Below are 13,105 nucleotides of genomic sequence, written 5' to 3'. Positions count from 1 at the left end.
TAAGAATAATAGCTGGATTAGGGACCACTGGGTGGTGAGGAATTACTAAAGAGTTTATTGCTCTTAAGTCCTGTACAAATTGATAAATTTGATTCCTATCTGAGTCAGATTTACCTTTTTTACTGGCAAGATTGGAGTGTTATAAGACGGAGAAGTAAAAACCAGAACACTGTTGCAAGAAGGAGTCTTTTATAGATGCAGTTCCTCACTCTGCATCCCTAGAGATTGGGTATTGGGCTACTGATGGAAATGGGATAGCTCTTAAAGACTCATCTTCACAGAAATTTAAATCAGGATGAGCTTCTAATAAAGAAAATAAGCAATTTGGGGCTTGGTCTGAGAGCAAGGAAATAAAAATGCCCTTTTCATTATATTTTATAGTGGCATTAAATTTACATAACAAATCTCTGCCAAGGAGATTTGCTGGTGAGCTGTTTGAAACTAGAAAGTATGCATGTTAAGAAGGCCTAATGATATTGAGGTGAGCTGAGATATGGGCAATGAAATAGGTTGCCCAGATTCCAACAGCTTGAATAGAATCAGAGGTGACAGACCCTCTGAACGGATAGTAGAGAAAGTTGCACTAGTGTCAATTAAGAAATCCAGTTCCTGATCCTCTACTTTAAGTTTAATGGTAGACTCTGAGATGTAAGTGAGGATCAGCTGAACCCATGATCTGAGGGAAAATTGTCTCTCAAAAGGAGAAAAATGGACCTTCTGAAAGTGCTGGAACCTAGGGGAGTTGTTTTTCAAACTTTCCTGTCTTAAGTGCAGGACAATTTATCTTCCAGTGTCCTAGTTTCTTGCAATATCTGCAACTGTCTGGAGACAAATAGGAAGAGCTCTGAGTGGACTTTGATTTATTCTCAGTTATATTTTTGCTTCTCTAAAGATTCAAGGTGAAGAGCAAGAATTGTTGCCTTTAATTCTACCCCCACCCTTTCCTGTAAATTATTCTCAAAGAATTATATGGCAGCCTCCATTATCACAGTTATTGGTTACCCTGACCAGCCAACCATGCTCTTTTGAATTTGTTATAGCAGAGAGAAAGTTTCCCACAAGAGCAGATATTAAGAGGTTTCTGTGCTCTGGGGCTTCTGGATTTAATGCTGTGTGTCTTTGGAAAGTTTGTATAAAACATTCAGCGTAGGTGAACCTGGGAGAAGGTCTGGCCATTTATTTCCCCTATGAGGAGAATTTCCTCCAGGAGGCCTTCTAGTCTGTCTAATAGCTACAGTGTAATCATGGGCTGGAAGAATGTCCCTTAGTAGCCAGTCAAGGTCTCTGTGAATAGGATTAGGAATAGTCACCAGTCTTTCCAATTCCTCTCTAAATTTGTTGGATCTTCTGAGAGCAGCAGTAAGAGGGTTTTATAATTTAAAAGATCAAATGCTATCCAGGACATCTAGAGAAAGGGAAGTTAAAAGACGCAGCTGGGTGTTCTCTGGCAAAGTTGGAGTCTTAAGATCTGGCTGAGCTGATTGAGCTGGGTTTTGAGATGGGGGTTTTATACCAGACACCCAGAGATCCAAAAGATCTCCTGTAGGGTAAGGGACAAGAAGATGGAGATAATTGAGATTATAAGAGGGAGGAGTAGGGGGATTTGCATTAGATTTGGTTTTTAATTTTTGTTCTAAGTCTGCCTTTTGTTCTTTCATTTTATCAAGGCATCCATTAAACCTATCTATTATACTTTTCCATGTTTTCCATTCAATTCGATCCTCCCATAAATACCAATAAGGCAGTTGCTTGGAAGGAGAATTCTCTAAAAAATTTTTTAAATAAAGAAGTTTTTCTAATTCAAAAGATCCATTGACAAGTAGGATCTTTCTTAGTATATTTATTCCAATAGCAACTCAACCCAATAAGCCTTTTTATGGAAAGACCTGGGAGTAACTTTCCAGGCTTAGAATAAATTTTTACTATGGATGCAAGAAATGTCCTTGGTGAGGGCACAGATGGTGAAAGCCCCCATGATCCAAAGGAGTTTCACTCCTCAGACAGAGTAGACAATTAAGAAACAAAAGTCTCTTGAGTGCTTGGCATGGCCGGACACAGAGAGCTCAGAGCCCTATTCTAACTGACTGGAACACCAAAGTGTCACTGCTAAGTGCACCCTCTAGGTGATGGGGGCAGGGAGAAAATATTCTCATTGGTCAAAAAAAGAAAACTGAAGCTCTCAAGACCTAGAACAGGACAAAAGGGAAACTCTCATTCAGTAGGTTTGACTTGGCCTTCCCTATGGATTTTCTTTCTTATGCACAACAGGCAGAGACACACAAAGAATAGAGACTGTCTTTAGGAGGAAATGGATCAATAAAACCAAGAGTGCTCTACCAAATTTACGAATCACTAAAATCCAAGGAACTAGTTCCACAAATATTTTCTCCTGCCAATGTAAATTTAGAAAGAGAAAAAAAGTTTCTCAGCACTCTCATTTTATTGGACACCCCCCTTGCCTCGCTGCCACAGATAGAGATTTTGAGGATGCTGACAATGGTAAGAAGTCTTACCTTTTTTTGTGCCAGCTTAGTCAGCTGTCCCAGGAACCCTTCGCCTGCAGTGGTCCTCAGGAGGAAGCAGTTTTTCCAGCCAAAGGGTGCAGTTTCTCAGCTAGTAAAGAATTTTACCAGCCAATGATGATCCTGCTCACAGTTCCAAGACAGTAGGGGAGAGGAAAAAATACTCCTTTTCCTCCTCTGGTTCTTTTTGGCTGGCCAAATAATCATATCAACAGGAGGCAGATTGACAAGAGAATATCAAATTTAATATTGCATGCACGGGAACTTGGCATATATAAGAGTCAGAGATAGAAAGAGGGGTTGAGGTATGTAAGACATCCTGAGCTAGCCATGAGGTAGGGTGCCTTGGGGGCTTCAGAAGGTCATTGCAGGATGATAAGAAGAGCAGACCTTTAGTAAATGAAGTTTGCCCTGCCCTATAGATAGATCAAAAGAAGTTATTTCTGATAATCTCTTGTGGGCAAGGCCTCTGATCCAAATTCTTCTAGGTAGCTAAGGAGTGGGGGGTGGGGTGGGGCAGAAGTTTCTCTTGAGCCTGAAGCTAAAATTGCCTTTAGCTCAAAGTAATGTCAGGAGCATCCTGCGGTGGCTGGTTCTGGACCCCCACAATCCCTTGATGCTTTCATATGCACTATTTCTCCTGTCCTTCTTCCTTTGTTGATCTGGTTAAATCATACTTGACAATTAAGACTCCACTAAAGTATCCCCTTCTTTAGGAAATCTTCCCTGGAAACCACAGTCTGGGTTAGGTGCCTTGTCTGTGTTCCCACAGGCTCTTATGCTTATCTCATTGCAGTACTTAGCTCATAATTGCAATGATCTGTTCCCCTGCCTGTTTTCCCACCAGACTGCTTGAGGGCATTACCTTCTATGATTCTATATCTCAACACTTAGCACAGGGCCTGGCACAAGTAGGCATGTGGAAGACAAAAGTTTGTCCTTGGATCTACCATTGTGTTATCTTATACAAGTTGTTTGGCTTATTCAATATTCCGAAGCCTAGGTTCTCTTAGACTCTGCAGCAGCATAGACCTGGTTTTCGCCAGATAGTCTAGTGGGCCTAGTGCATGAAGCCTAGGCCCAAGGGCCAGATTCTTTTTGCAGTGATGGTTCAGGGCTTGATATTGACATCATATTAGAAAAGTAAGATTTCTGCTTCACTCTAGGCACAGATGACAAGCTGTCAGTGAGAGCCAGAAAGAAACAGAGAGATAAATCATAGGTTTAGATCACAAACTATGTTTAGGAAGAGCCACTTTGGTAAGATTCTATAGGTCTCTTGGAGTGCTCTGTATCCAGAGTAGCCAGATAAGAAGCTAGGCTTTGTGATGCCTTTTCTAACTCACTCAGTCACTTCTTTCTCTGTGCTCACATATCACCCCATATATTCCTTTGACATAGCACCTATCATTCTATATTATAGCAATTTATTTTCTTGTATGTCTCCTTCTCTAGAAGAGAGCCCTTTATGATGGAGATCATACAGATTGATTTCTATATCTAGTAACTCACCCAGGACCTGCTAGAGTAGTAGCCAGTGAAAGCTTGGTGAATGAATGAATAAATGAATGGTGACAATAATAATAGCTAATATTTCTTTAGCCCTTACTGTATGCTAGGAGCTCCCCATATCTTCACTATACTTGTATGATAGAACTCTGATTCTCACCAATTTATACGTAACGAAAATGAGGCACAGAAAGGTTGAGCAACTTGCTCATGGTTTTACATCTAGTAAGTGGCACATCCCAAATTCAAACCAAGGCACCTGGTTCCAAAGCCCACATTCTTAATCACTGTGCTATATCTGCCTAGCTGACCAAAAGGCTGACCAAAGGCTGACCAGAGACTGACTGAGTGACCAACTAAGTAATAGTGTATGAAGGAGAGGCAAAGAAAGCACTGGCAACCTTCCTGCCAGATATAATTCTTTTGGGATATGGATTTGAATCCATAAAAGTAAGTGAGGGGTTTACCACTGATCCATTAGGGGAAAGATATACTGATTCAGGAGCCCATTTCTTACTGCTTATTCCTTCTCTGGCGAGAGAAGGGATAGGCTAAGGCCAAGGATCTGCCCTGGTATATCCATGGAGGTATCATTATAACTCAAGTGCTAAGGAGTACTATTTACTGTTTCACCTGCCTAGAATGTCCATCCCCCAAGTGGTCACTTGGCTTACACCTTTATTTCATTTTCTGCTCAAATATCACCTCATCAGAGAGGCCTTTCCTGATCAGATCTGATATAGCACTGCTCTTTATTCTCTTACCCTGCTTTATTTTTTTTCATTGTGTTCATCACTATCCAACATATAATTGTTTGTTTATAGTGTTTTAGTTTGTCTCGGATCCCTGAGCATCAGGGATCTGTGACTCTGCTTTATATATTGTTATGTTCCTAGTTCCAAGAGCAGTGCATGGCAAGTAGTACTAGGTGCTTGACAGGTGTTTCTTTTTTCCAATGAATAAATGATTTTGAAGCTTGAGAGCACCTTCTTTCAAAGACTTCTATCACTTGACTTCAATAATGCCTCAGTCTCCTTGTTCCTATGTGTAACCGTTGAACCTCAGACAAACTCAGTGTTCTCTGAGCAGTCTTCACAGTTTATAGTTCTTATCTTTGCTCATGTTTCTTTTCTCTGATAGGCCTATATTTCTATCCACCCAGATTCTGACCACAACATCTACCCTTTTTGAATAAATATATATATATATAAACAATTATTACTGAGTTTATATTAAATCCCAGGCATTTTCAAAAATATGGACTCATTTAATTCAACAACCCCTAGAGACAGGTATTGGTAGGTAGTAAGCTACATGGGAGTAGGAATCTCTGTCTCGATCACTGCTCTGTTCTCAGTACCTGGCACAGATGGCCCACAGATGGCCATCATTTGTTCATTCATTCATTTATATCTATTCTTTTGTCCATTCAGTAAAATTTACTTAGTACTTAGAATGATCTAGCCTTGTGTTAGACATTGGAGAATACATAAATGGAAAAGACATGTTCTCTACCAAATTACTCACAATGTAATGTAGAAGAAAGATTTGTGATTAAATAATAACAGTATAACATATGTTAGAAAAGAAGTCTGTATAAAGAAAGTGCTAAGTAAGTAGAGAAGAGAGACCTCGTACTTATTTGGAGGGTTTTAGAAGAGGGGATTTTGAAATGGGCTCCAAAGAGTTTCAACAAGTAAAGAGTTAGAGCTAGGTTTTAAGGATTAGTTGGTGCTTAGTAGGCCAAGAAGAGGGAAAAGAGCTTTTATGGAAATAGCAAAGACCTAGAAGTCTGAGAGCATTGTTCAAGGATGAATAAGTAAATGCTGTAAGGAACCCATGCTAGATGAGGACTGCAAAGTCAAGAGCTACTGCAGAGGCAGCCCCCAGGGAGGGCTGTGAAGTTCAGGTCATTTATGCTGGGATGAGGGAGACTGTTAGTCCAGTAGTTTCCAGTGGCAGTATGTGCACTTCAAGTGGGCCCACACAAGATGGTCGATTGGGGAGCCATAAGAAAATACTTGGGTTTGTATTTATATTGCAATTATTTTTATCTCACTTTTTAATTTTTATGTTTTACAATATTCCTAATGTCATTACATGTATCTAATTTATAAACAGATATTCATATATTGGTAATGTGTGCTCAAGTTTTTTTACAAGTAGATTACGTCACTAAAAAGGTTGGAAACTACAAATTTAGTCACCTTGTTCATTTCCCTTATGAAGGACTATTTGTTGCAGAAAACTCCAGGGGTTGACCTTCTCTGATTCTGTGTAACCATTTGTCATTTTGCCCAGAGTTCTACAGTCTTTGATCTCTCAGGGGCTACATGGACAGGCTCAGTAGAATAAGAGACTGATGACTTTTGAAGACTATCTCTTGTTTGACTGTCTTCCTAGGATTTGGATTTGTGAGTCATTTGGAGCCTGTATCTTTACTAAGCTCTCCTTGCCAAATGCTGTAGCATTTCACTGATAGCCACAGCGCTCTGTACCTGCAGTTGCCTTCTTCCTGACTTTGACCTAGGAATCTGTTCATTTTCTCTTTTGGAATGAGAGAGCAGAACAAGACTTAACTTTTAGGTACTTGAACTTTAGGGACAAAGGACTCTGATATATCAACTTGACTCTTAAGTGAGCTCTTCATGCTGAGACACAGAGTTGTTGTCTGACAAGAATGAAGCTTACTTTGTTCAGATTGCAGTAACTCTGGTTAAACAACACCATGCTGCCAAGCCCTACCTAGGTAAGGCATTTGCCTAGGTAACAGAATGATATGTAGAGCACACAAGAAAACAAAAAACAACTGCCTTGAGGTTTGGCCTGGCATATTGAAACCATTATCCCTTTTCCTTACAGCTTAGCTACATAAGGGCCTACTATGTTCAGAGTCCATCTCACTGGATTACAGTGACCTCCCTTATAGGACCCTCTGCCTCACCTAATGTAGTGTTTAGAGCAGTGATTCTCAGCTGGGGACAATTTTGTCCCTCAGGAAACATTTGACAGTATCTGGAAATATATTTGATTGTCATGACTGGCAGCATGCTACTGGCGTCCTGTGGGTAGATCCAGAGATGTTGTTAAACATCTTACAATGCACAGGACAGCCCCCTACAACAAAGCAGCATCCCATCTAAAATATCAATGGTGCAGGGATTGAGAAACTCTGGTCTAGAGTAACTCCTGCCTGTCTCCATTACAGTGTAGGGTGCAGATAGAGGAGTTCCTGCATGCCAAAGGTCTATGTTCAGGCTTGTATCAAGACGTCCTCCCAGTAGACAAAAGGCTTTTGTAACACCACTGGCCTCAGGCCTTTCTAGCAATAAAAAAGTGGCCTTTCCACTCCACATGCTCAGCAGAAAGGGCCCTTTTGTCTTGGATGAGGCCGAGCTCCTTTGGCAGCAGTGTGGCAGGAGTGTGTTCTCTGTACTTTTCAGGCTAGCACTTGTCTGTCTGCCTCATGTCTGTGTGTCACTCTACTATGCCTTTATTACCTGACATTTCCAACCATAGTAAATGACCACATTTGTAATGTGTGTAGCTATGTATTCATTTTCAGGAATAATGACTAATACATTCTACTTTCTGTAATGCTTCTTTAACCTCAGCTCCGTCATCCTCCTTTCCCAAACCCTAAGATTTGAACATATCTCTTAGAAATTTATTTGTTTCTTCCCTCCAATGTATTCTAGTCTGGAATTAGAAATTTAACCAAGCAATGACTAGGCACCTTTCACCTAAACCTCTAGGATTTTGCCTTCTAGGATGCAGCTTTAGGGCACTATACCTGCTTCATTTCAGCCCCTGGCACCTTTCCCTTTTTCCCTCCTGTGCCTCTGCAAATAACTTAATCTACCTCCGAAGTTTCTTGGCTTCAGAACTTTCTTCCTGAGCTCCAGAAGCTTCTTGAGGATATCAAGAGATTGGAGCATTTTTGCCTTCATCTTGATTTCATTCAGGATGTCTTTCTGAGTGTCTATTTTGAACCAGTGCTGGGCTCCATAGTAGGGGAAGAAGGAAAATGAAGAGCCAGGGCCAAGTTTTCAACTTTTCTAGCTTATGTGAGAATGACAGAAACAACCTAAGACCTGAGGTGTGCCTACCAGAGGAATGCCTGTTTTTTTGACAAGCATTTTAGAAGTTAACTGTCCCCATGAGCTGTACATTAGTCTAAGGAGATTATTGTTTGGAGGCCCACAGTCAGAACATTTCTAGAACTCCTCATCTAGGGTAGTCATTCTTTGAGTAAATTCTTATTGATGCCACTGTATATGAAGCTCCATTTTAGAGACAACGGGGTGAGCAAAAATGAATAGGACACGATACACACCTTAATATTTCTTAATTATTAATGGGAAATTAGCATTCTGATAAATCTTAAGAGAGGAGGGTGGTGAATCTCACCATCTCATATGACTTCAAAATTTTTTAGTCTTCTTACTGCTCACAGCAGTAGTTTTCAAACTTGAATGTACACATTCTTTGTAAGGGAAATTATCTCAGACTTGTGATGCTGACTTAAATTATTTCATTATAGTGTTATTTAAATGTGTATAAACATAAAATGACGTTTCAGTTGCTGTATAAAATTTGTATACAAATATAAGCAAAACAGATTTATACATTAAATAAAAACAAACTTCTAATCCAATAAAATGACACCTTTTTGCCGAAACTCAATTGCTCCTAGACTCTTTAAGTTAAGCATGCCTGTATTGCTGGGTGCCATCTGATGACTCAGTCCTCCTACCATCCTTCTCTATTCAAGCTACAATGCAGCTTTGATTTATATAATACATCATGATGTCATTTGACCTTCACTTGCCTTGAACTTGTGCCTTGTGTTTTAAGTTCACTTCTTTCTTTATTGTTGACTCTTGACAAAGTGTGGAGATAAATTTGTTATCTATGTGTCTAAATACTACACAAATATTAAAATTATTTTTCAAGGATTATTTTTATAATTATCCATTTAAACATCACAACATTATAATATTGAAGAATGATTAGTTATAGTGGTTCACATACAGTGATGATGTTATTTGCCATGTTGCACAAAACTGAAACATCTATGAATAGGGCTATCTACGGGTATGCTCCGACTCAGGGCTTAAGTGATGTCATCCGTATCCATCTCTCTATATAAGCCTATATTATGTGTATATTATGTCATGCATATGTGTATATATGTATACATATATAAACAATAAACAGAGTGTGTATTCCTTTCATGCATAGGATTTTATGGGAGAGAGAGATGTTAAACAGATAAACATGTGGTAGATGTAAGGCCAATGTGACTGAGTGAATGTGATCTTCTTCATAGCCTCTTCTTATTCTGGAGAAAGTAATAATCTTAATATTTGTACATTCTTTTATAGAATGCTTTCCTACTTATTAGTCGATTCTCACAATTCTGGGAGGAAGTAATTACTATCCTAACTTTTGGGTGGACAAACTGAATTTCAAATGTTTTATGATTTAGCCAAACTGGCAGAGCTGAGATTTGAACCAGGTCTGCCTGATTCTAAGTGCTCTGCTTTTTTCACTCCATTTTCTTCTTGTCCCAGGTAGCTGAAGATGGACTTCATGGAATATTCAGTTCTATTTAACAAAACTTTACCAAGTACTTACCATATGCCATGTTCTCTCCTGGGTTGTGAGGACAAAGACATGCATTAGACTTTTCACATCTGTGTAAGCAGTGCTTGGCATTCTGGAGTCATGGTTTTGTTTGTCTCATCCTACAGTATACAACTGGACCGTGGACGAGGTGGTGCAGTGGCTGATCACATATGTGGAGCTGCCTCAGTATGAGGAGACCTTCAGGAAGCTGCAGCTCAGTGGCCATGCCATGCCGAGGTCAGGAGGAGACTGGGTTCTTTGACTTGGGGGCACAGGGAGTGGACTAGGGTCAGCCTACTTTCAGGTTGCTCTGGCCGGTTAAATGAGGTTCTACCCTTTTTAGGGTGGAATCTATAGACCTCTCCTCTTCTCACATCTACTGTGCACTTGCTATAAAGCATGATGGGTATTTAGCATCCATTCTCTTATTTAATATTTCTATCAATACTGGGAATAGTACTAATAACTGCCATTTATTGTGTGCTTAGTATATGCCAGGAACTCTACTTCAACACTTTATGTATAGTATCTCATTTAATTCTTATATCACTCCTATAAGGTAGGTATTCTATAAAGATGATGAAACTGGCTAAATAACTTTTCCAAGGTCACATGACTAGTTGGAAGCAAAACTGTGATTTGGAACTAGATCTGGGCTGACTTCATAGCCTATGCTATTTCTCTTTTCTTTTGCTGTCTTCCCCCTAGCAGCTGCCTCTTTTATTGCCCAGGAGCCTTGGGGGCTCTTTTAGCCTCCCTACCTTTGGGCTGAGCCTCCTCTCTGGAATGACTCTTTCAACAGCTGTTGTGTCTTAACTCTGCCTCCTTCATAGGCACAGTATGCTAGGGCTTGGGGTGGGAGTGGGAAAGGGATAGAGTACTACTTGGACTTCTTGTTGTGTCATATTAGTGCCATCTGTCATTAATCCATTTACTTATTCATTCAATAAATATTTACTAGGTACCTGTTCTGTGCCAAGTACTTGTGCTCGGCATAAAGATTACAACAATCTGCCCTTGCCCTCAAAGGGCTCACTGTCTGATAAGTGCCGATTGTGTATAATCTGTCATCTTATCACGTATGTGCATCTGGTTATGAGCTTCAGCAAAGGGGAAGGGAGAAGGGGAAGCTGTTGGAATGCCCATACATTGCAGTCTCCAGACACAGAGCTACTGGCCACTGCTGTCCAGCCCTAGCTGAGTTGGCTGCTCCTTCCTGTGCTGCCTGTAGCCTCCTCTTCACAGCTTCTCCCTACTCTGGAAAGAGTAATAATCTTGATGTTTGTACATCTCTTTATAGAGTACTTTCCTACTTATTATTTAAGTTAATTCTCTCAATTCTGGGAGGAAGGAATTACTATCCCAACTTTTGGGTGAACAAACTGAATTTCAAATATTTTATGATTTAGCCAACTGGTAAATGGGATTTGAGCCAGGTCTGCTTGATTCTAAGTGCCTTGCTTTTCTTTACTGCATCTTCTTCTTGCCCCATGTAATTGAAGATGGACTTCCTAGAAATCTTTAGTTCTATTTAACAAAACCTTACCAACTGCCTACCATATGCCATGCTCTCTCCTGGGCCCTGAGGACAAAGACATGCATTAGACCTCACATCTGCCTCTAGGAACTTCACATTTAATGGAAGAGACAGGCAATTGCATAGATGACTGACCATGAAGTTCCAGGATTTAGGTTTCTTTCTCATTACCCATGGAAATAACAGTACTGCCTTATGGATCACTGGACCATTTCATCTTGAGAAGTGGCTATGGGTTGGATTAAAACTGTAAAGCATAAGATAAGAAGTCAGTTCTCAAGTAATGGGTTCACTTAGCTCTCCTGTGGCTAGGATTAGATCTAAGACAGACTCAGCTAGGCTAAGCTCAGGAATGGAGGAAGCCAAACTGTGGCACCTTAGTGACAGCAGGAAGCATGGAGCCTTTAGTGCATGAAGTAGGGGGTGGTTCTAGGCCCAATCACTAGGCAGCATGGTATAAGGAAAGAATCTAGCAGATTTAAGTTTGTTTCATGTCTTTGCCACTTACTTGCTATGTGACTTTGGGCAAGACTCAACTCTAAGTCTCAGTTTTTGTATCTGTAAAGTGGAGCTAATAGTAAAACTGAGTTCTTAAAGTCATGAGAACTAAATGAGGTATTGTATGTAAGGTTTCAGAATAGTATGAGATACAGAGTAGTTGCTTAGTAAATGTTAGTTCCTTTCTCATTTCTCTCATTGCTTAGAAGTAGATAGCATTCAAGTCCATAGGTTTCTTTGACAGATAGACTATATAGAAAAGATGATACTTATTTTGATCAGTCAGATGAAAGCCAGTACACTGGTAAAACTGTCTAAAGAGAATCCCTAAGAATTTTCAGGCTTATAGGAGGCATCTGACTTTACATAAGTTTACACAGAAGGAAACTGATGCCCCTGGTTGGGGGTGCAGGGTTTGGGGGAGACCAAGCAGCTTATGATTGGACAAATGAGTCACTCAATGATAGGAGCTGAAACCAGAAACTAGATCTCTACCCCTCCCACCTCCACTTCCCACCAGTGTCTCATTGCCTCTCTTGTAAGTGGGCTTAATTGCTTCCCAGAACTAGAGAAGGAAGTAGCTACTTCTGCATGCCCAGGCAAGAGTATAAACACACACTGTGATGTCAGAAGCTTCTTTTTATTTGGGGAAACAAAGCTATGCTTCCAAGAAGAACACTGACCATATGGAGTAGTATAGTCATAAATGCTCACTGTGGGACTCAGACCAGTGGTTTTCAATCTTTCATATCTTATACCCTTTTCCTCCTATACCCACTTTGTTCCAGCAGAAGAGAAATAAAGTCCAGTTTTTCAGAGGTCATTTTCTTGTTTATAGGCCATCTCTTATTAAAGAGTTATCATTAACAATATGGTCGAAGGTCATAAAAAAATTACAGCAATCTGGGAGTAAATTACAGTGACTCAGATATGAGCTAATAAGATAGATGCAGTGTTTGTCATCAGCAGGTTTATAGTTAATGATTATTAAATATATTCATTATTAAATATATTTAATTTGGTTAGGATTAGGATAATTCAGAGGTCCAGAATCACTGGGTCATGTAGCATGACATTCTGACTAGGGCTGGGCAGGAGACTGCATTTACAAATGGTGGGAGTGTAGGGACAGATATATAGTGATAATCCCTACAAGGGGAGGCACAATAGAAAATTTACAATTGAGTGTGGGAATGGTCACAAATAGATAATCTTTAGTGAGTAGGATGTTCAAGAAATGGTAGACATGAAGAGAGGGGTGAACAAATTTTTGGTAAATGTTATGTGTCCCTGCATAGTCCCTGTTGAGATCTACTTGTGTAGATTCTGTGTTCTAGAATGCAGAGGGGAGCAGTCACCAAGAGCTCAAAGTCATGGAAGTGTTCCTGGAGGAGGTGGGTAATTTAAC

General features: G+C 40.0%; 1 protein-coding gene across 1 annotated transcript in view; it reads left to right on the top strand.

The window, feature by feature from the left end:
- STIM1 (stromal interaction molecule 1) overlaps positions 1 to 13,105 on the top strand; it is an 88,287-nt gene that overhangs the window by 43,176 nt on the left and 32,006 nt on the right. Inside the window, exon 3 of the mRNA XM_015597839.1 lies at positions 9,788 to 9,899. Within this exon, the coding sequence (XP_015453325.1) occupies positions 9,788 to 9,899 (112 nt within the window). The remainder of the gene's footprint in view (positions 1 to 9,787; positions 9,900 to 13,105) is intronic.

The sequence above is a fragment of the Pteropus alecto genome, unplaced genomic scaffold, assembly GCF_000325575.1.
Source record: "Pteropus alecto unplaced genomic scaffold, ASM32557v1 scaffold1001, whole genome shotgun sequence".
NCBI classification, from domain to species: domain Eukaryota; kingdom Metazoa; phylum Chordata; class Mammalia; order Chiroptera; family Pteropodidae; genus Pteropus; species Pteropus alecto.
The sequence above is the reverse complement of the archived record's forward strand: the minus strand, read 5'-3'. Positions and strand labels throughout refer to the sequence as shown.